Genomic DNA, 21466 nt, shown 5'->3' with positions numbered 1-21466 from the left:
CAGAGATCAGTGGAACAGAATAGAGAGCCCAGAAATCGATCCTCAACTCTATGGTCAACTCATCTTCGACAAAGCAGGAAAGAATGTCCAATGGAAAAAAGACAGCCTCTTCAATAAATGGTGCTGGGAAAATTGGACAGCCACATGCAGAAAAATGAAATTGGACCACTTCCTTACACCACACACGAAAATAGACTCCAAATGGATGAAGGACCTCAATGTGAGAAAGGAATCCATCAAAATCCTTGAGGAGAATGCAGGCAGCAACCTCTTCGACCTCAGCCGTAGCAACATCTTCCTAGGAACAACGGCAAAGGCAAGGGAAGCAAGGGCAAAAATGAACTATTGGGATTTCATCAAGATCAAAAGCTTTTGTACAGCAAAGGAAAACAGTTCACAAAACCAAAAGACAACTGACAGAATGGGAGAAGATATTTGCAAACGACATATCAGATAAAGGGCTAGTCTCCAAAATCTATAAGGAACTTAGCAAACTCAACACCCAAAGAACAAACAATCCAATCAAGAAATGGGCAGAGGACATGAACAGACATTTCTGCAAAGAAGACATCCAGATGGCCAACAGACACATGAAAAAGTGCTCCACGTCACTCGGCATTAGGGAAATACAAATCAAAACCACAATGAGATATCACCTCACACCAGTCAGTATGGCTAAAATTAACAAGTCAGGAAATGACAGATGCTGGAGAGGATGTGGAGAAAGGGGAACCCTCCTCCACTGTTGGTGGAAATGCAAGCTGGTGCAACCACTCTGGAAAACAGCATGGAGGTTCCTCAAAATGTTGAAAATAGAACTACCCTATGACCCAGCAATTGCACTACTGGGTATTTACCATAAAGATACAAACATAGTGATCCGAAGGGGCACGTGTACCCAAATGTTTATAGCAGCAATGTCTACAATAGCCAAACTATGGAAAGAACCTAGATGTCCATCAACAGATGAATGGATAAAGAAGATGTAGTATATATACACAATGGAATACTATGCAGCCATCAAAAGAAATGAAATCATGCCATTTGCGACGACGTGGATGGAACTAGAGCGTATCATGCTTAGTGAAATAAGTCAATCGGAGAAAGACAACTATCATATGATCTCCCTGATATGAGGACATGGAGAAGCAACATGGGGGGTTAGGGGGATAGGAGAAGAATAAATGAAACAAGATGGGATTGGGAGGGAGACAAACCATAAATGACTCTTAATCTCACAAAACAAACTGGGGGTTGCTGGGGGGAGGTGGAATTGGGAGAGGGGGAGGGGGCTATGGACATTGGGGAGGGTAAGTGCTATCGTGAGTGCTGTGAAGTGTGTAAACCTGGCGATTCACAGACCTGTACCCCTGGGGATAAAAATACATTATATGTTTATTAAAAAAAAAAAATTTGGAAGGGAGGCGAACCATAAGAGACTATGGACTCTGAAAAACAACCTGAGGGTTTTGAAGGGTCAGGGGTGGGAGGTTGGGGGAACAGGTGGTGGGTAATGGGGAGGGCACGTTTTGCATGGAGCACTGGGTGTTGTGCAAAAAGAATGAATACTGTTACGCTGAAAAAATAAATAAAATGGAAAAAAAAATCTCTCTCTCTCTCTCTCTCTCCCTCTGGCCCCTCTCACCTCTCTTTGTCTTTAAAAACCACAACAACCCTCCCACACACAAAATCCTCTCCCCTTCTCTTTATCTCCATTTCTCCTATCAAGAAGTGAAACCTACTTCCCCACCCCTTGGTTCAGGGCTCAGCCCTGGACTTGCCATGACCCACTGAATATAGAAGGGACATTGTCAGTTCCAAGACTAGGACTCAAGGGACCCTGCACATCCCTGCTCGTCCCTTGGAGCCCTGCCCAGCACCATGAGAACATCTTGGGCTAGTCTGCTAGAGGATAGGACAGTCCTGGTGCACAGATGAGTCATCCCAGCCAAAGCCTGCTCAGATCTGCTCATAGCCAGCTGACCCCCAGACACGGGAGAGAGCTGGCCAGCACCATCAGAGCCACCTACCGCCCTACATCTGCCCAGAGACACAAGAGCTCACTCAGCCAAGACCAGGGAACTTCCCAGAAAACCCAAAGTGAGCAATAACAAATGATAATATCTAAAGCCACTATGTTTGGGGGTACTTCATTATCTAGCATTATTGTGGCAATTGATAGTTGATACAGGAATATTGCTATTCCTATTTTATGTGGGATGGAACCAAGGATCAGAGAGGGTGAGTGACCTTGAAGCCACACAGCCAATAAGTGGCAGAGTTAAGGTCGGACCCCAGGACTCATCATTGGCATCACTTGTTTGAGTTTCATCCACGTTGATGTTTCTTGCTGTGTAAGGTCCAACCAAAAAAATAAAAATAAAAAATGACCATAATTTCAATACCCCTTACCCTCTTGATAAGCAAGATGGCCATTTCCAACGTCTTGCTATTAGCACTTGCTGGAGTCAGAGGTGCCCCCTTCGGAAAGAAAGGAGGGGGTGGAGAGGATGGGGCCGTCCTGGGTGCCGGTAGAGTTCCACTTGTCCCCCGGCTGGGGGCGGGGTGTGTGCGTGAGTACGTTCATTTGGATAAGGTTATTGGGCTGTACACTACTGGGTTGTGCATTTTCTGGGCCAATGGAACATTCCCATTTGAACTTTTTTTCAAACGGGAAGAGAAGGCTGACAGGAACCTGTCTGCATGTGTTTTCTGGTTCACACTCCTAGCATCCCGAGGGTAGATCCTAGAGCACTGTTATCTAGGGCACTGTTAAGTGTTGCCACTCTAGGATCCAAAGGCTGGGCAAACCCTCCTATCCAGAATTTTCACCCACACCCAGAGCACAAAGGGTTTTCCATGGGGAAGCTGTGAGCCACAAGGTGTATGTGTGGGGGGGTGGAGTGCATACAGCTTGGGCAAAGCAGACGAGGAAGAACAGGTCACCCCAACTGGGGGACAGCTGGGGGAACAAGGCTTGGGGAGCCCCAAGTTCCCTGGTGTCCATGGACTGTAGGGAGCTGTGTGTGGAGACAGGGGAGCAGCAGAGGCCGGCGGAGCTGGGGGCCAAACAGGTCAGTGAGGAAGCAAACACGAAGCCAAGGGTGACTGAAGGACCAGACTGTTCCCTGCACCCTGGCCAGCCACACGCCCTCCATGGAGCCCAGTCCCACCTGCCGGTAGCGCTCCAGCGTGCACACGAAGGTCCGCTGGTAGAAAAGCAGCTGCAGGCGCTCGTGAGCGTAATTGCGGCAAAGCTCTTCGAAGGTGGCCGCCCGGTCCTTGCACTGGTGCCGTGGGTTCTGGAAGCCCGGAGAGTCCACCACCATGATGGAGGCCATGGAGAGGTGGTGGGAGGAGAAGGACCTGGGGCGAGAGAAACAAGGACTCAAGACCACGTGGAATCATAGAGCCCAGCCGGCCCGCACCTCCCACTCTCCCATTGCAGATATGGTAAAACTGAGGCAGCACACTGGGTGGGTGTGGGGAATCCAGCAGATCTGGCGCCAGAATGAGGCTCGCCGCTTACGGGCTGTGTGACCTGGGGCAAATTACTTAATCTCTCTGAGCTAAGGTTTTCCCAACTGTTAAATGATGGTTCTTCCAAGCCCTCACTGCCTTGAATCAATCTGATGAATCCGTCGGGGTGGATAGAGGAGGGATTATTGGCATCAACATGCAGGAGTTGAGAGCTGTTGGAGACAGTCACACAAGGGCTCCAACCTTCCCTCTGCGACAGAGCGGCTGTGTACCTTGGGAGAGCTGCCCAACCTCTCTGGGCCTCAGCCAAGAAAAAGTCAATGATGGCCACAACCCAGAAGGACGCTGGGAAGGCTGGAGGTGATGAGACAGGCTCTGAGGGCCAGGTTAGCGGTGGGGTTCATGCTCAGTAAAGGTGGCCTGTTATTATTATTAATCATGGTGATTATCACGATCGGCCCTAGGCTCTGCAGGACGCTTAGCTCTTCTGCACAACCTGCCAAGGTTTTCCTCCTATACCGCAAGGCCAAGATCAGCTGCCACACACGCATGCGTGAAGACTGTCAGTTAATGCTCGGAAAGCCAGACATCTACGAGGTGCTCGTAGGTGGTGGGGGAGTGGGTTCTGTATTGAAGGATGCGAAGAAGCAGCCACCCTCCAGAGGCTGAGGCAGCTTCTTCCACCAGCAATTCAACTCCCACCCCCAGGGCACCTTCCTCTAAGCATGCGCGAACCTCTTGGTTTCTAGATGCTATGTCTGTGGCCTTGGATGGCAATTGCTCTAGCGGTGGGAGAGCAAGCAGATTCTGTGTCCCAGAATCACCAGAGAACCCCAGCTGCCCTGCGCCAGACCTCAGACCTGCTAGCAGGATGTGGAAAGCCTAAGGATGCCTCCCGCCTTTGGGCAGGAGGGTGGGAAGCCCTTGCGGTGTTAGACACCAGACTCCTGGCTGCTGCAGTCTGGTAGACACATTTCAGAGACACGTCCTGGCCCACTCCAAAAAAAAAAAAAAAAAAAATACCCCGGTAGCACCCCACCCTTAGCAGGAAATTTTAAAAAATGGACAAGAGCAGTACGGCGGGTTATTCAGAGAAACATGGAGTCCAGCGCTCTGGCTGCCTTCCAGCCCCACCTCTCTTCACCTCTGTTAGCTCAGCTGTATAATGGGCTGGCGTGCAGAGTCAATGATACAAGATTGGGGAAACTATGAGCTCCAGCTGTTGTCCTTACTGAGCAGGGGGCCCCCAGACTGTCAGCTTTTATTGTTGGTAGTTTATGATCACTATTATTATAACATCCTGCACTGTTTACATGCATTATCCCTTTTAATCCTCGCCGTGGCCCTGGGGTACAGAGCTCTTTTACAGGCGCAGAAGGGGACGTCAGGGTGCTAAACATTTGCCTTTGGGCGGCCAAGGGGGAATTTAAAACCAGCTCCTCAGCTCAAAACCTCACTCTTCTCCAGCCCCTCCAAAACCCCACTGGGCTAAAGTGCCTAGGACCCGGGCTCATTTGTGTATCTGTTGTTACCTGTTGATGAGTGAGACCACGGCCGCAAAGAGCTCTTGGTAGAGGCCCGAGGCCATCCCCTCCACACATTCCACGCCTGTCATCTTGAGCCCTGGAAAGGGAAAGAGGGAAGGGTGGGCATCCATGGTCAGGACCTTTCCTGGGGCCAAGGGCAACACTTTCCAGACATCGCTGCTGGCCTTAGAGAAACACCCTCCCTCACATATATCCCTCCACTGCTGAAATTACGTACCCACACTCTTAGAACCAAGTTCAAGTGCCTTATCAGGACTGATGGGGTTCTGTGTCACCTGGCCCTCCCTCTTCTCCAGGGAGCACTCCTGCTCATCCCTCGGGAACAACCCAATGTCACCTCTTCAGGGAAGCCTGCCTTGATTACCACCCCATTAATCCAATTCCCAGTCCTTTCTCTTTAATTAGTTTGTGACTGAGGTATGGCCGACCTACTAAAAGCCATACCTACCTATTTATAGGTATTTATACATCGTATAAATCATATAATACATAGGTATCTATACCTACATATAGGTATTTATACATCATGATGAGCTTGAAGATGTCAACTCTAAGAGTTTCCTCCCTCCTTCTTTCTGCCTATGTGTGTGATAAGAACACTTCACATAAGATCTACCCTCTAAAAAGACTCAACAGTGGACAATACAGCATGATAACCAGTGGCTCTATGCTGCCCAGTGGACCTATTCGTTGGCTGGTCATCTTAGTCGTCTACTTTTTCATCTGCGTTCTAGCGTTCATTCATCCTGCACAAATGAAACTACGTACCCGTCAATCATTCTCTCCCATTTGGCCCTCCCCTGAGTCCGGGCAACCACCACTCTATTCTCTGCCTCTCTGAGTGTGACTATTTTAGATCCCACACAGAAACGGAGACATGAAATAGATGATCCAGTCATAAAAAAGAAAATCCAGCCATTCCCTACAACGTGGATGAACCCAGAGGATGTTAGGTTATGTGTAACAGGCCAGACCCAGGACAAAGTCACCTTGCTTTTAAAGCACTCTGAGTTCAGTATATTTTTACTTGTGTGGTTAGTTGTTAATAATGCCCCACACCTGCCCTGCCCCATGCCAGGCTGGGAGTGCTCCGAGGATGGGGATCATCTCTGGGTGTGTTGGCTCCCAGACCCCAGTGACTGACATGTAGTAGGCACTCAGATAATGTTTGGTGTTTCCCCCTTTCTGGAGGGAGGTTTGGCAGTTCTGCGTCAGAAGCTATCAAATATTTGTATGCTTAGACTTAATAATTTCACGCTAGGGCTTTTATCCTAATGAAATATTCAGAGACACAAAGATTTCTGGGTACATATGTTCTCCCAATTGTTGATTAAATTGGATGAAAATCGCCTTTTTTGAAACAACCTGAATATCCAACAATAGCAAATGGGTTAGACAATTTGTAGTCCATACAAAGGAGTGCTTAAAGCCAGTCATGGACAAATATGGAATGAGAGGGAAAAGAGCCTACCTGTCACGTTAGGAAGAATGAAAACGCTTCGCAAACGATTAATATAGTCATGGTCTCGATTTTGTTTAAACACAAAGGCAGCCTGTTAAAATTAGCCAGCCTTGATGAGGTGCGTGGAACAAAGCAGAGCGAGAATGTTGGGGGGGCAGGTCACATCAGAAATCCTGACCCTCGGGAGTGGGAGGTTGGGGGAACAGGTGGTGGGTAATAGGGAGGGCACGTATTGCATGGAGCACTGGGTGTTGTGCAAAAACAATGAATACTGTTACGCTGAAAAAAATAAATTAATTAAATTAAATGAAAAAAAATACCTATCACAAAAAAAAAAAAAAAAAAGAAAAAGAAATCCTGACCCTTAGGTGTTGCTTCCATCCATAGCATCGGAAACACGATTTTCACATCTGCACTGTGGCTGGAGACAACAGTCCTGCTTGTACATTCCAGGCAGCCTGCTGCAGCCCCAAAGCACTTCCCTCCCTTCTGTTAGCTCCACCCCCCAACCTGGGCCGTTGCTAGGCAACCCACAGCCTCTCAGCATCTCTCCTAAGCCTGCTGGTCCCCTGTCTGCTTCACACCTACCCTTGATACCTTGGCCCGAGTGGTAATTAGTGTTAATGTCTGAATGCGTGTGCACGTATGCTCATGTGTCTGAGCACATCTGTGTGTTTCCTGCGGGGTGTGTGTGTGGTGTGTGTCTGCGCATGTGCATACATGCCTATGAGGTGTGTGGCCATGGGTATGTTGTGTATGTGTGCTATGTGTGTGCTTGTGGGGCGTATGCGTGTGTTTCAGAGAGGAGGAGGAACCATGAGCGGACTACAGCTCATACCTGGACCTAGAAGCAAACAAAAGACTTCTAGGCGACATTAGCCACCAAGCTGAGACCCCTAGAGTGGAGCAGCTCTGAGGAACTAAGGGGCCTCTAAGAGATGAGTCCCAAAACTACAGTTCAAAACAGTGTGACCCACTAATTAATGCCAGACTCCGAGGTCTCTGGGACAACCACTCTTAGTTCTGAGAGACTCCTGGGGCCTCAAGGGGGTCCCTCTGCCCTCACCTCCTACAGCCAAAGCATCTGGTGGGTGATGGCTACAGATTTGGGACCCAGAAGATCACAATCCTGCAGGTGCCGTGCAAGGCCATTCAGCTTTCTCCCACATCAGTTCAAAGCACCCCCATTCCTCTAGCCACCTAGGCTGAAATCCTAGAAGCTGTCCTGATCCCTCTTTTCCCACCTGCTCCCTCAAGCCCATGCTATCATCTCTATGTGTGAAGCAGACTTTGACTTGTCCCACCCAACCCAGCTCTACTACCATGTCCTTGTGCAAGCACCAGCATCTCACCAGGCAATTTTGTAGGTTCCCATGCGGCCTCCCTTCTCCAAGTCATTCCCCAGGCTTCCCCCTGCCTGAGCCATTCAAGGAATAAGTCAAATCATGGCATTCCCTGCCTGTGTCCCTGCATGGTCTCTCATGGGTCTGAGCATAAAAACCACAGTTTGCAGAGTCCTCCCTGAGCATAAAAACCATAGTTTGCATAGTCCCCCCCATCACCTCTCATCTACCAGCCTCTTCTACCAGCCTCCCAGGCCCTCTAGCCAGCCTGGCTTTATTTCTGTGCCTCAAACTGGAAGGCCAGTCTTCCCCCGACAAGGTAGGGGCTCAACAGATATAATAGCCAATGGAAAAGGGTTGGCCCCTTGGCACCGCTCACCACAGGCAACCCTCACAGGTTTCAGCAGAACCTTCAGAACCCTGGACAGCGCCAGTTTGGCTATAGGAACCAAGTCCACTTCTGCCCACAGGGGCCTCCCCTGCACCTAGAAGGTCTGCATATAACAGGTCGTGATGAGTAAGTGAAGGCATGTTGGAGCTTCCATAGGGCCTGGCCCGGGGGGTACCCAGCCCACCCAGAGAGGCAGCAGCACAGCACCTGAGCTGGTCTCCTCCTCCTCAAGGCTCCGTCGGCTTGCCCTGGTTGTCACTTGTTCGATGATCTGTCGCAAGTGGTGCTTGAAGGTGGCCGTGTTCAGCTCCTCGTACTCACAGCCCAGGGCCTCAGCTGCGTGGTTTGCCCACTCAAACCGCATGAACTGCTTCCGGCCCACTGCGGGAGGAACACAGCACAAGTACGGTGGTAAAGTCCTGGGTATGGAGTGGGTGGACTTCCAAGAGGACCTCAGGGGTCTCACCACCTCCCACCCTCTAGGCTACCCACCCTCAGCAGGGAGCCTCAACACCTGGCCTGGGCCGAGGTCAGGTTTCCCAAGAGACACGCTTATCCTACTTCTTCACAATTTGCATTGTTCACTTTTTCAAAGCAATTAAAATGATCATGAGGACCGTCTAAAGGTGAAATTAGAGAATTGTTAGTAAAAGTGTCATCTGTCCACTCCTGTATCCACCTACCTGTCCATCCACCAACCCACAACCCTCTGCTGCCACCTACCTATACTACTGACCCAGCCACACATCCCACCCATTTATTCAAAACACACACTTCTTGAGCTCCCACTATGTGACAGGAACTGTGTTAGCCACTGGGAAATCAATGATGAGCAAGACAGACAAGGTGCCTGTCCTCCTGGAGTTTACAATCTATTGAGAGAATAAGACATTAAATGAGTAAACAGATAGAAGAATAAGATAAATTCAGGTGATAATATTATAAAGTTTTTCCCCTTAAAGAGAAAATAAAACCAAGAGATGAGGTCAAGAGAAGCTGAGAGCATCCCTGTGGATCAGTGGTTGTCAGAGAGGGCTCTGTCTGAGGATGGGATATCTGAACTGGGTTATGAAAGGTGAGAAGGAGCTGGCTACCTAAAGAACCAGGGAAGAACTTTAGGGGTCAAAGGGGAATACCGTGCAAAGGTCCTGAGGCAGAAACAAGCATAGTGTATCTGAGAAAGACCAAGAAGGCCAGGTGGTTGGAATGTAAGGGGGGGGGATGAGGAGAAACCAAATGAGATTGAAAAAGCAATGGGGAACCACTTTATGAACAATTATAAGGCCATTTAAGATTAACAACAAAGATCGTACAACCCGAACAATGCTTACAGCCAAACATTAAATAAAAAACAAGTTAGAAAACTATACTAGAGAATGATGTCAACTCTGTAAACCACTCTAAATTATAAAATAAAATAGTAAGGGAAGCCGGGGTGTCTCAGTGGGTTGAACAACCAACTCCTGATTTCAGCTCAGGTCACGATCTTAGGGTCGTGAGATCAAGTCCCACATCAGGCTCCATGCTAAATTGGAGTCTGCTTATGATTTTCTCTCTCTCCCTCTGCCACCCCCACCTTGCTCTCTCTTCTTTCTCTCTTAAATAAAAAAGTAAGTAAATAAAATAGTAAAAAGGAAATATTTCCAAATATTAACAGTCATAGCTGGCTAAAGGGATTTTGTATTTTCTAAATTTTCTACCAGAGCTGTGTCTTCATTTTGTAATCCAAATTAAAAAATTAATGGCTAATTAAAACAAATAACAGTGCCATCATTAAAGAATTTCCTCCCATTGCTTATCTCCCCATAAATGTATTCCCTTCTTTGAAATAAAAAATCACAACTGCCAACAGATTTTTCAATCCATCAGAAAGGGATTATGAGGGCCAGGTTCTTTGAGATGACCTCTTGAAGAATCAGCCTGGTTTAAGGCAAAACTGGACATCTGGACAAGGACTTTGTGTGGGACTCACTACTCAAGGGAAAGGAGCTCTGGCCCCAGGTCACTGAGGGGCCACAAACAGCCATACTTATTGACAATCACCTCAGTGCCAGCTAGTCAGCTCTGACCATCACAAGAGACAGTTCCCATTTTACAGACGATAATACTGAGGCTCAGGAAGTAACACGGTAATAAAAAGTCCTGCCACTTGCAAAAATGATGAAGGAGGTGATGATGGTGGTGAAGAAAGCAGTCACCATTCATTGACCCCATTTTATTCAACATATCATCTTTGTGCAGCTCAGGGCTTCTGGAGTCAGAAAGTCTGCATCAGAGTCCCAAGTGCAACCCATGAAACAAATTAATACATGTTAGCTGTGATTACTTCTTATCATCATCATCATCATCATCATGAAATCCTCACAAAAGTCCTCTTGTCATTCTCATTTTACAGATGAGAAAACTGACTCAGAGACATTACCAGAAATCAGACAGACCTGAAGTACTAGAACTATTATTTCACCAAAGTCAATCCATCAAATACCTCTTTTAGGAAATCTGCCATATCTTTGTGACCCTAGATCAGACTTTCTTTAAAATTGACTCATTTATCTTTTTCACTCAAATAAATACATTGTGAAAGGGAATGTTATAGTATTATCTTAAATGAGACCCCCTCTGCTGGAGGGAATCATTGAGAGGATGGTTTTGACCCCTCCCATGTGAAACAGACATTCTGCCCATGTTCCCCTGGGGAGTCATCTTTAAGGTTGGAACCTTAAGGGAGTGAGGTGTTGTTGAGACCATCTGGACTAAATATGTGACTCTGTATAAACATTTAAGATTTGGGGGGGAGTGCAGAATTGTACAGGGCGGGCCAGTGGAGGCAAGCCTCATACGCAAGTTCCCTTGCTTATTTCACATGCTGCCTACCAATCTGGAGTGGTCTGCTGCTTTCTTTGACCTCCCCTTCCCCTCCGTGAGCTGCGGTCAGTTCGCAGACCAACACCATTATCACCTGTCACAAACAGAAAGTAGAAATAAATACAATATGAGCACTAAAGTATTTTTAGATTCTAACTAGATACAGTTACCTGGGAGCCAGAGCTTCGGCTCTCTCTTTGTCAAAATGTAAGATTAGTGAGTACTGGAGATTTTAAAGATGTTAGCCCTGAGTGAGACTTCTTTCTTCCTGTGTTGGGGGTTGCAAGGGAATTAAAATAAGAGATAGTGTTCTAGGTGGGCGATGTCCTGTCGCTCTCCTGACCTATCGGCCCTCTTCTGCCACTCTCCAAAATATCCCCCCCCCACCACACTCCACCTGCAGTGACCTTCTGTACCTCTCTGAGCTGGGGAGAAGTCAGGAAGGGAATTGGCAATGACTCTTTGTGAAAAGAGGAGCAGTGAATGGACTCAACCCAACTCCAAATCCTACCTGACAAGGGGGATATTTTCCCAGTGTGCTCACTGAGGACACCCTGCTGGGGAAATCCAGGAAGCACACAGGGAGCTTTGCCAGGAAAATGTACTTTATTTCCAGTTCCCTGAAGTCTGGCTGGTTCACAAGATCCAACCCCACGGGTTCCTCTATCTTTGTTCAGACACAGGTGGAATCCAAAACGTCTTCAGTGGGGCCTGAGAAAGGGGCAGAAATATGGACACTGGACCAGACAGAACCTGAGTCCCTTTCCTGCCTTCCGCCATTCCCAGCTCTAGTCTTTGGGCAAGTTGCACTGCTTTTCTGGGCCTCAGTTTTATCTTCTGTAAAATGGAGTCATAAAACCCCAAGCACTTCCTCATCGGTATGCAAGGATGGGGTGATAAGTTTACACTTACATGTAAGATTCCCAACAGAGTGCCTGGCCCTGAGAAGGCATTCAATAACATTCTAGTCCCTTCTCTACCTGTGAAACCCAAGCGGGCACCACTCACCCAACAGGGACTGCTTCATTCTGTCAGCCACAGGGACTCCTCCTGCAGATCTATCTATCTGTGGCTTCGCAAGAGGATTTGGGGGACGGATGACAAATCAGCACACTCCAGATATGGGCCATGCCCCAGGGATTCTGAGCCAACTCCGTGGAACGGTGGACACATATTGGCTCAACACCTCCCACCAACCCACACCAATGCCAAGGACAAAACTGTCCTTGGAATGTTGCTGGGGTTAGAGATCCCTGTCCAAGGGATGCTCATGGACACAGTGGCTCCCTCTCCTGAGAAGCCATCACTTGATGAACAAGGACAATGGCACGTACCATGTGCCAGGCACTGTGCTAAGCGCTTCCTTTTCCTCTTCTTTACTTTCATCAAAAGCCTCTGAGATCATTCGAAGATGGGAAACAGACCAGCAAGGTCTAGCTTCTGGTCCAAAGCCGCACAGGGAGTAGTGGCTGTGCGGCAGGATTCCCAGGCTCCTGTGCAGATCTCCAACTGTGCTGGTTTGCTCCAACACAGTCTGTGTGTTCATCCCTCTATCCGGATCAGAGCTGGCGCCAGGAAGTGCTCAATAAACATTTGTCAAGTGGGTGATTAAATGATGGAAGGAAATCAAGAAAGGAATGCACATTTCTCGATAATGGCCGGCCCGGCCTACTTTCCCTCCCCGCTTCTCCATTAAGACTGGGGAGACAGCATCTCTGTTCTCCTCTCCCCATGGGACTTGCCATCGGAACCTTTGAGACAGCCTTTTGTACTGGAAAAAGATCAAATACTAGACCAAACAAAAGTGAGAGAGGCCGAGAGACAGAAATGGAAACAGGGAGCCAGGACGGAGCTGGCTCCGAGGAGCGTGCTCTTTGTGGGGCGGGTTTGTGGATTTCTTCCTGCCTCTAGCCCACTCCACAGGGGATCACACACCCAATCCAGGTGCTTTCCCGCCACCCACTAGGAGGTGAGGAGCCTGTGCCCAGAAAGATGTCAAAGCTAAATGCAGAGATCATTTCAGGCTGGTGTATTTGTCTGCCCTGGTGGGAACCAGGACCCCGTGGCAGGTAGAACTACAGTCTGGCTTCTGCACGCGTCGTGCAGGGATCTTCTCCCTCTCCTGCAAGCACTGCACAGGACGTGTGCTGTTGAGCAGTAGGAAATGTTCCCTGGCAGCCCACCCGTTATCCCGCCTTTGTCTCAGCCACCCAGGAAAAAGAAATCAGAATGCACATGTTTGACAGCATCACAAAGGGGGCCTTAATATCACATCAGCCAGCAGCACGCGCTGTACACTTAGCCCATGCCAGCGCTGGGCTGAGTGCTGAACACTGCTGCCTCATTTAATTCTCCCCACTGCCCTGCGAGGTCAACAGTAACATCACCCCTTAAATTACGAGAAAACTGAACCTCAGGGTGACCTTCCAAGGCCATGAAGCTGGTGAGGGGCAGAGGCAGGATTTGAATTCCAGTCTCCTGACTCCGCATTCAATATTTGACAGCGTGCAGAGGGGTCTTTTCTCATAATCAATATTGATTTCAAGTCAGAGTCTAAGGCAAAAACTCCAGGACCCTTAAAATCCCCCTTGGGAATCTCTCATTGCCTGTAGCATACAATACTGTAGCTTATCTTCACAAGTCCAGCACAACAAGTTTTCCCTCGGGCGGAACAAGGAAATGGGTGGCTCGCCTTTGGGGGCCGTGACTTACGAAAAGAAATGCACCCGTAACCTCCAGCCTCGCATTTGCTTTGCACGCATGGTTGGATTTACATAAATACAACGCATGTATGATTGGAACCACCCACCCCTGAATCTGTTCTCTATTAAAAAAAATTATGTGCAAATGCCAAGTCTGTTCTGATTCTTAGTGACAGATGGTCCATGCATCTCGCCATGGCCTGGAGGACACACACCCGAGAGTGTCTATGCTGAGGGAAAGGACAGTTGTGTGACCTTGGCTGATCTTTCGACTACCTGCTTGTGAGGCTGCAGGCTGGGAGTTGTTAAGCCTGATTTTATAAGAGAAGCTATTGAGACACAGGAAGAGATACTGCCCTGCCCTAAGTCACACAGCATGTAAGCGGCTGACCTAGAACTTGAGTCCAGGTCTCTGACCCCTGGGTCAGCGGCATGGGGTTGGGGCGGTTCTGGTACCCTACATAGCCCACTTTAGATCTAGCTGAAGCATACACAGGGGCTGTATGTAGGTCAAGTCAAATCAAAATGGGGACAAACTTTAGATGGCAACATGGGGGTTTGGCAGCGGGGGGGGGGGCGGCGGGGCGGGGACCTGCAGCAGACCTGTCACAGCTCTGCCATACTCCTGGAGCTTATTGTGCTCCCTCCTCACGAGGCCGTTCTCTCCCAATAGCGCTTCCTCATGCAAGGGGAGGCTGGAAGGGCCATATAATTAAAATCCTCAGCCCTCAATCAGTGACAGCAGGTGCCCTTTGAGCGGGATAACTCTGGGTGTGTGTTCTACGCTGCCCCCCCAAGAGGTCTCTGGCAAGACTGAGCCCCAGTGTGCCCACAGCGGTGGCTAACTTGGTAACACACCCTCTGCGGCAGCCTTCCTTCCCCTCTTCCCTTCCCCAAGCTCCTCCCAGTACTTCCCAGGATCACCTCCCACAGGAACCGTCTTGGCCTTGAACCCTTGCTTCAGCAGCTGTACCCAAGTCAGGTGCTAAGACTCAGAGAGGGCTTGAGAGGCTGATCACACTTAGCAAAGTTTAGTTTGGATTTCCCTTCCATTTTTGAGGCCAAAGGACAGTTCTCTGAAAGGGACACGAGGCTTGATAGGCTGCTATTTCTTTGTGTCTTTGTCTGTTCCTCTGTAGCTGTTTGCACATCTGGGGAAGGCCTGGCTCCAGCCAGTGTGCAACTGAGGGAAGGGCTGAGTCAGAAACTCTCCATGTGGCAGAGTGGTACGGAACAGAGCAAAGCGGCCATACAGCTGGGGTTCAGTTCCCCAAAGGGGCTCCTCATAGCCATCATTCCATAGAATGTTCATCCATGTCAGTGGGAAGATATGAATCCTGTATCACATCAAGTTGGTCTTTGTTTGCTGAAACAACTTTCTTAACTGCGGGACTTCTCAGAGCCTTTAAAACATGTCTGATGAATCTCCAAGAAGGGAACATTCTGTTCAGACCAATTTGGCCTCAAAACGCTTTTAGGAGCATCCTGCAGGTCTAATGTCCCACGAGACCCTAGTTTAGAAACACTGGTTTAGAAGGAAGAACCCTCAATTAACCAGGCGACCCTGGACCAACAACCTTTCCTGAGTCATTCACCCAAGGTCACTCTGCTGGTAAGAGGCAGGCTGGGATTTGAATGGAGAGGCTGCATAAAGGAGCAAATGAGACACAGAAAGAAGGAAGGAGGAAAGGAATGCAACGGGACCAGTTTCTGAGTTGCTCAAATCCACCTGCAAAAGCGGGTTTTTCCCTTTATATTCAGTACAAAAAAGAAGAGAGAGAGAGAGAAGATAATAACATGATGGCTTTCCCCCGTGCACCACGAGTTCAATTGCTATCAATTACTGCGGCCTCCTGCATTTATTAATAACCAAGTTATTTCCCCTTCCAACAACTTCCAACAATAGCTGTGCTATTGCTGAATTACTGAGCATTACGTGACTTATTTACAACGCTGGTGCATCTGGGTCACATTTCCTCACACAGAGGTTTACAGTTCAGATGCCCTTAAAGAAGGAGGCCACCTGCAGGGAAGAGATAAGCCTAAAAGTCTAGAGATGCTAGAAGAAAAAACAGTAGACACACTGCCTGGGTTCAAATCCCTTCTCCCCCGCCTAAAGCCCTGTGACATTGGGGAGGTCCTGCCACCTCCCAGAGCCTCCGTTTCCTCTTCTGTAAAATGGGAATCTGCTCCCAGGAAGTTTTGGGAAGACTCAGTGAGGTTACAATTGCAGGTCGCTTAGCACAGTGTCTGTTCAATAGCGATCGGCTCCTGTAATGACGATCACGCTCTGAGATTTCTGCCCTTAAAGGGAACAAATGGGTCAGCCAGAGAAACCCCAGGAGCCCACTCAATTCAGGTAGCTGTGGCTTCCCGCCCGGTGGTGCCCAGCAAAGTCCTATTGTTGGGATCATGGAAAAGGCAACCTTCTTACAGACTGGAACATCAAAGCCCTTCCTGCTGCTTCTTCTTTTTTTTTTTTTAAGATTTTCATTTATTTACTTGAGAGAGCGAAAGAGAGCACCTGAGAGCATGAGTGGGGGGAGGGGCAGAGGGAGAGCGAGAAACAGACTCTCCACTGACCAGAGAGCCCAATGCGGGGCTCGGTCCCAGGACCCTAAGATCATGACCTGAACTTGAAAGCAGACTGTTAACCCACTGAGCCACACAGGTGCCCCTGCCCTTCCTGCTTCTTCTGGCTTCTCTTGAACCTCCTTGCTACCTCCCCTCTGCCCTCCCCACACGAACTTGTAATTCCATATATCTGGCTTTGGAGAAAGTTGCCATCTGCCCCAGGATCTTTGCCTGTCTGCCTAGTCTGTGCTCCCTGCAAATCCTGGCCAATAAGCCATCTATAACCCAACTGGAATCACTCAGAACCCAACTGGAATCACTGCTCACATCCTAGAGGACAATGCACAGACCACTCCCAATGATCTGGGAAACATGAGCAGGTGTTTTGGAGAAAGAAGTCTCACCAGACAAATCACTTGGGGCAGCATCAGATTAAACCAAGGGAAATGGGGCTGCATTCTCTCGGGACTTCTCAGAACCTGGAGTATGCCAGTGGGTGTGGGGAATTTACAAGAGAAGAGGGCACAGGTAGGAGTCTCCTGAGCTAGTATGATCAAGAGTCTGGACGGAAAAAACAGACATGGCATCTCTGGAGAAGCAGGAGGCTGGACATCCAAAGACAGATTCAGACTGGCTGCGAGATTTTGAGTAGATGTCCTCTCTCTCCCAGCATCAGTTTCCACATCTGTGAAATGGATGACTCCTCTCCCAGAGGGTTGTTTGAAGGATGAAATGAGACACTAGATGTGAAGCTGGCTGAGAATGTCCCCAGTGCTGGTGATCTGAGCAGTGTAGGGGGAAGGCAAGACTGGTAGATTACTCTGGGGAATGCTAGGAGCAAAGGCTCAGGGGTGGGGCCAGCAGCAGGTGCCTGAGCGCCTGCCTGAGCCACACAGCCAGTGAGACAGAAGCCAGGACCCAAGCAGTCTTGGCTGGCACCAAGCCAAATGCTTTCTCTACAGTCAAGTGTCCCTCAGCAAGACAGGAAGAATGGGTCACTCCACCTATCACGCTGTCCCCTCTGGAGCTACTTCCTGGGGTCCCAGGAAAGCCCAAGAACAGCTGGTGCTTCCCCAGCGCTCATCCCATGTCCAGCCCCGTGCTGAGTAAGCGCATGATCTCATCAATGCCCCAGCCACGTGAAGAGCTCTCCTTACGATCTGCATTTATTGATGACGCCACGGACTACTCCACATCACGTGGCCTAAAGAACAGGAAGGAAGGCTTTAAGGATGGAACTTCTCGGGCCCAAACTGGGTTGCTCCCCTCCCCAAATCCACCACCTTAGATAACTTACTTGACTTCTCCAAGCCTCCAGGGACTCATCCATAAAATGGGTATAACCTCCCATACAGGGATATGAAGATCTAATGGGATAACCAGCACGTAAATCATGTCCGGCAGAGAGCGGATTATCAGTAAAGAGTAATAGCGAACAAGTCCGTAAGGTGGTCGCGACTGTATCCGCGCTATGGATGCACACCGTCCCGGAATGGCGAGTCTGGGCATGCGCAGTGGAGCCATAGTGATCTTCCTCCCCCGACCCCCCCACCCCGCCCCAGTCCCAGCCCCAACCCCCACCTCCCACGCCCCACCCCCAGCTCCGCGGGAACAACAGGTTAGTAGGTTCTCTGGTGATCAAGGCTTAAAGAGAGCCCAGAGAGCATCTGGTCTACCCCCATGAAGCAAGTCCTTCCCCTCTCTGAGCCTCAGTTTCTGCATCTGTAAAATAGGGCAGTAGCACTCGCTCCGTGAAATGGCTGAGATGGCCAAAGCTCTTAGAGTCATGCCTCGCACATCGTAAGCCAGAGATAAGCATCAGCTGCCCTGTTATTATTTACGGGAAACAGAGGCTAAGAAGGGGGGAGTGGAGGACAGGCCTTGGCAGGGCCACCCGCAGGGAAGTGGGTCGGCCTCTGCGAAACCTGGTTGTCCAGACGTTCCAGCCTGCCTACTCCGGCCATCGCAGGCATGGGGCCACCAGCGAGCAGAGCCTTGTAGCCCACTTCGGGGTTTTGCCGGGCTTTTTAAAACTGTAATTGTTTACATCCCCAAGCAGCCATTTCAGCTTAATGAATGAATTCAATATGCTCCAAAAACGGGGAATAAATCCTCGCCTGTGGCCCAGAATAGGCCCGGCTGCACCAGCTGTTGGGCAGGGAGCCAAGCCACAAGCAGGGGCACGGCTGAAAAGGAGGGACTGTGTCTGCACAAAGGCAGGCGGGCACCACTGGCCCAGGGCGGGGACAAGCATGGGGGATGCTGGATCCAAGGGCAGATCAGTGCAAGCTCTAGGTTGTAGGGCCGAGTCGCCTCTTAATCAGAGCCCTGTGTCAACCCAGCTTCACCCCTTCGGTTGGTACCTTGCAGGTGGGAACACAGAGGTCCCAGGCTTTGCTCAAGCCACTGCACCTTGGCTGGGTGACATTCTTCTGTCTGGAGCACCCTCCCTACTTTCTTCTCAGTTTTGGAGATTCAGCTCAAGGTCCCCTAGGAGGGTGGGACCCCCAGGATGGGGCTATCCACTTTGTACTTAGTGTCTCCTGCCTACTGTGTTCTCGAGTATCTTCTGTGCACTTGTCTGGGTCCGTCTCCCTCAATCAGACTAAAATTTTGTCTTGGAACATGAGGGTGGTGTCCCAGGGCAGCCAAGGCATTGAGGAGAAGACAGGGGAGGAGGAGAGGAGGAGGACAGAGGGAGGAAAAGAGGAAGGGCTGAGCAAAATGAACTCAGAAATGACCCAGAAACCCAGAGCCTGGGATTCCGGACCTGTCTTTCCCACAACCTCACTGTGTGACCCTGAGCAAGGCCCTATCACTCTCTGATCCTCCATTCCTGCCTGACCCAAAGAGGGGCTCAGGCCGGCACAATTGTAGCCCCCTCTAGGCAGCTGGGTCTCTGTCCTCAGGGGGTATTCACAGATCAGGCAGGTGGGATGCCCTCCCTGGCTTCTGCCGGGGTGGACCCAGGCTGTGAGTGGCCGAGCTTACCATCTGAGGCCCTCTACAGGGAGGAAACATACGAGCCCAGACTGCAGCTGTCCTACTCCTCCTGACTCAGTGACTTGCAGGTGGGAACACAGAGGTCCTGAAGAAATGAACAGCCCTGGTCTCCTGCCACCTGGGGCCCAGATGCCAACCCGAATCAGTGCTCCCGGGGAAAACACAGAGGGAGTGCATGGACGCTGAGCTCAGGTGTGCAGCTTGTCTCCTTAGGAGCAGGAGGCAGAAGGGCTATGAGCCAGGCAGGGAGAAGCCACTGCCATGGGTGGGGAGCCAGGGTGCGGGAACTGCAGATGGAGGCTCCTGGCTGGGGCTCCCCAGAGCCTGATGGGCTTCATCTGCAGAAACAGAAGTGAGCATTCACAAGCAGAGAGGGGACAAGAGTGGTGAACAGAGGAAGGGTCCCCAGAGTGGAGTCAGTAGGTCCTTTGTGAAAAGTCAAGCCTTCCACTGCCCTCGAGGGACACTGAGCCCAGCAGACAGAAGGTCCGGCTTTGTGCCACTTAGAGCTGTGTGACCCTGAGCTAGTGACTTCACCTCTCAGCCTTGACTTCCCCACCTACAAATGGAAAGGAAAAGAGAAGTGCCTATGCCGCAGGCTCGAGAAGTTTCCATGAGCCAACCTGGGTAACGTCCAAGGGATGTGAACTGGGCCAAGTGCATCCAAAAGTCAAGCCTTGAACACACCCTTCCGTCCGGCAATTCTGTGTCCAGGATACCATGTTTCCAAAATGTTCGCTCCCAGGCACCAGCTCTGCCTATGAGCATGTCCAGTGTGGTGCTGTCTAGAACACCAACATGGAGAAAGCCACCTGAACGGCCCACAGGAGGGCGGCTACACCTATGGAGACCCCCCCTCCCCATAACGGGCAGGTCTCTGCAGTCAACAAAGAGAAGTAAAGACTTCCCGATGACCCAGTTGCTGGTCCCAGCACTGCAGACCGGGCTGTGGTCAGAGGAGGCCCATGGGACTGTGTGTTCCTGCCCCAACCTCCCGTGAGTCTGCCGTGACTTCGAATCAAAAAGTTCCAGAGAAGAAACAAACAGAAAGAGACCTTGGCCTGTGAGGGCAGCAAACTGCCCTATATGAGGCCATCATGGTGGGACATGGCATTACACGTTCATCACAAGCCAGAGCAGGCACAATGGCACACGTGAGCCCGGATGGAAACTCTGGCCTTGAGCTAATGATGCCGGGTCCATCTAGGTGCATCCGTTGTAATTAACATCCCCTTTGCACCATGACCAATGATCCCTTTGAGGGCAGAGGGACCCTTTCTCCTCTCTATTCTTTGGCATGGTTTCCATTTCTCATAGGAAGACAACTTTACAGTGGGATGTTCGTGATGGTTTATAAACCCAAACCAGTAAAGTGTTTCAGGTTGATGGGATCCCTGTATTGACGCCCACCGGCCTTCTGCAAGCGGGGTCTCATGCTAGTGTGGGGAGCCTCTCACCCCCTCCTCCAATCCTTGGATGCACGGCTTTGGCTGCTGGATATCAGGGTGTCCCAGCAGAAGGCAGGGGAGTGGGGGGACTGGGCTTCCATCAAGACTACTATTGTCTCTCTTTCCTGTGTCTCCCCCACCCCGACCAGGGCTCCCCGAGTTATGACCCCATTCATTCTGGGACTGACATCTTTATTAGAGCAGGCGGGGAACCTGCCATCTGATTGGCAACCTCCCTTCATCATCCTATTACATCGCCCCTCCTCGGGTTATATATGGGCTTGGTAGTGTCATTTATTAGGCAGAAGGGTCAGCAGCAAGTGGACTGGCAAATTTAGTGAAAAAATAATAAATTAAACCTCCCATTGGCCTTCAGAGGAAAAGGAAAGCAAAGCAATGGGGCCGTCCAGGCAGGCATCACTCATCCTGGGGCGACTGGGGATTCTGAACATGATTGTCGCTTTTGTGAAGTAATGAGGGACAGCAGTCAGAGTGACAGTCTCGGGCTTTCTAGGGAGAGGGCTCATCATCTCTTATGGTGACAGGACCACAGCAATCCTGAAAGGAGGGTCTGCGTCAGCCTTGCGAACTCCAGTTTTGCTGGGGAACACACCAACTCCTCCTCATCTGGGAGTGGACAGACTTTCCATT

At 50.0% G+C, this 21466-nt stretch overlaps 1 protein-coding gene across 1 annotated transcript in view; it reads right to left on the bottom strand.

Annotated features, from left to right (window-relative positions):
• MYO18B (myosin XVIIIB) overlaps positions 1-21466 on the bottom strand; it is a gene marked incomplete at its 5' end in the record, with an annotated part of 249320 nt that overhangs the window by 177933 nt on the left and 49921 nt on the right. Inside the window, 3 exons of the mRNA XM_046025552.1 lie at positions 3174-3366; positions 5013-5103; positions 8431-8604. Of these exons, the coding sequence (XP_045881508.1) occupies positions 3174-3366; positions 5013-5103; positions 8431-8604 (458 nt within the window). The remainder of the gene's footprint in view (positions 1-3173; positions 3367-5012; positions 5104-8430; positions 8605-21466) is intronic.

This window comes from Meles meles, chromosome 12 (genome assembly GCF_922984935.1).
Source record: "Meles meles chromosome 12, mMelMel3.1 paternal haplotype, whole genome shotgun sequence".
Lineage (NCBI taxonomy): Eukaryota > Metazoa > Chordata > Mammalia > Carnivora > Mustelidae > Meles > Meles meles.
This window is presented reverse-complemented; position numbering and strand designations above follow the sequence as displayed.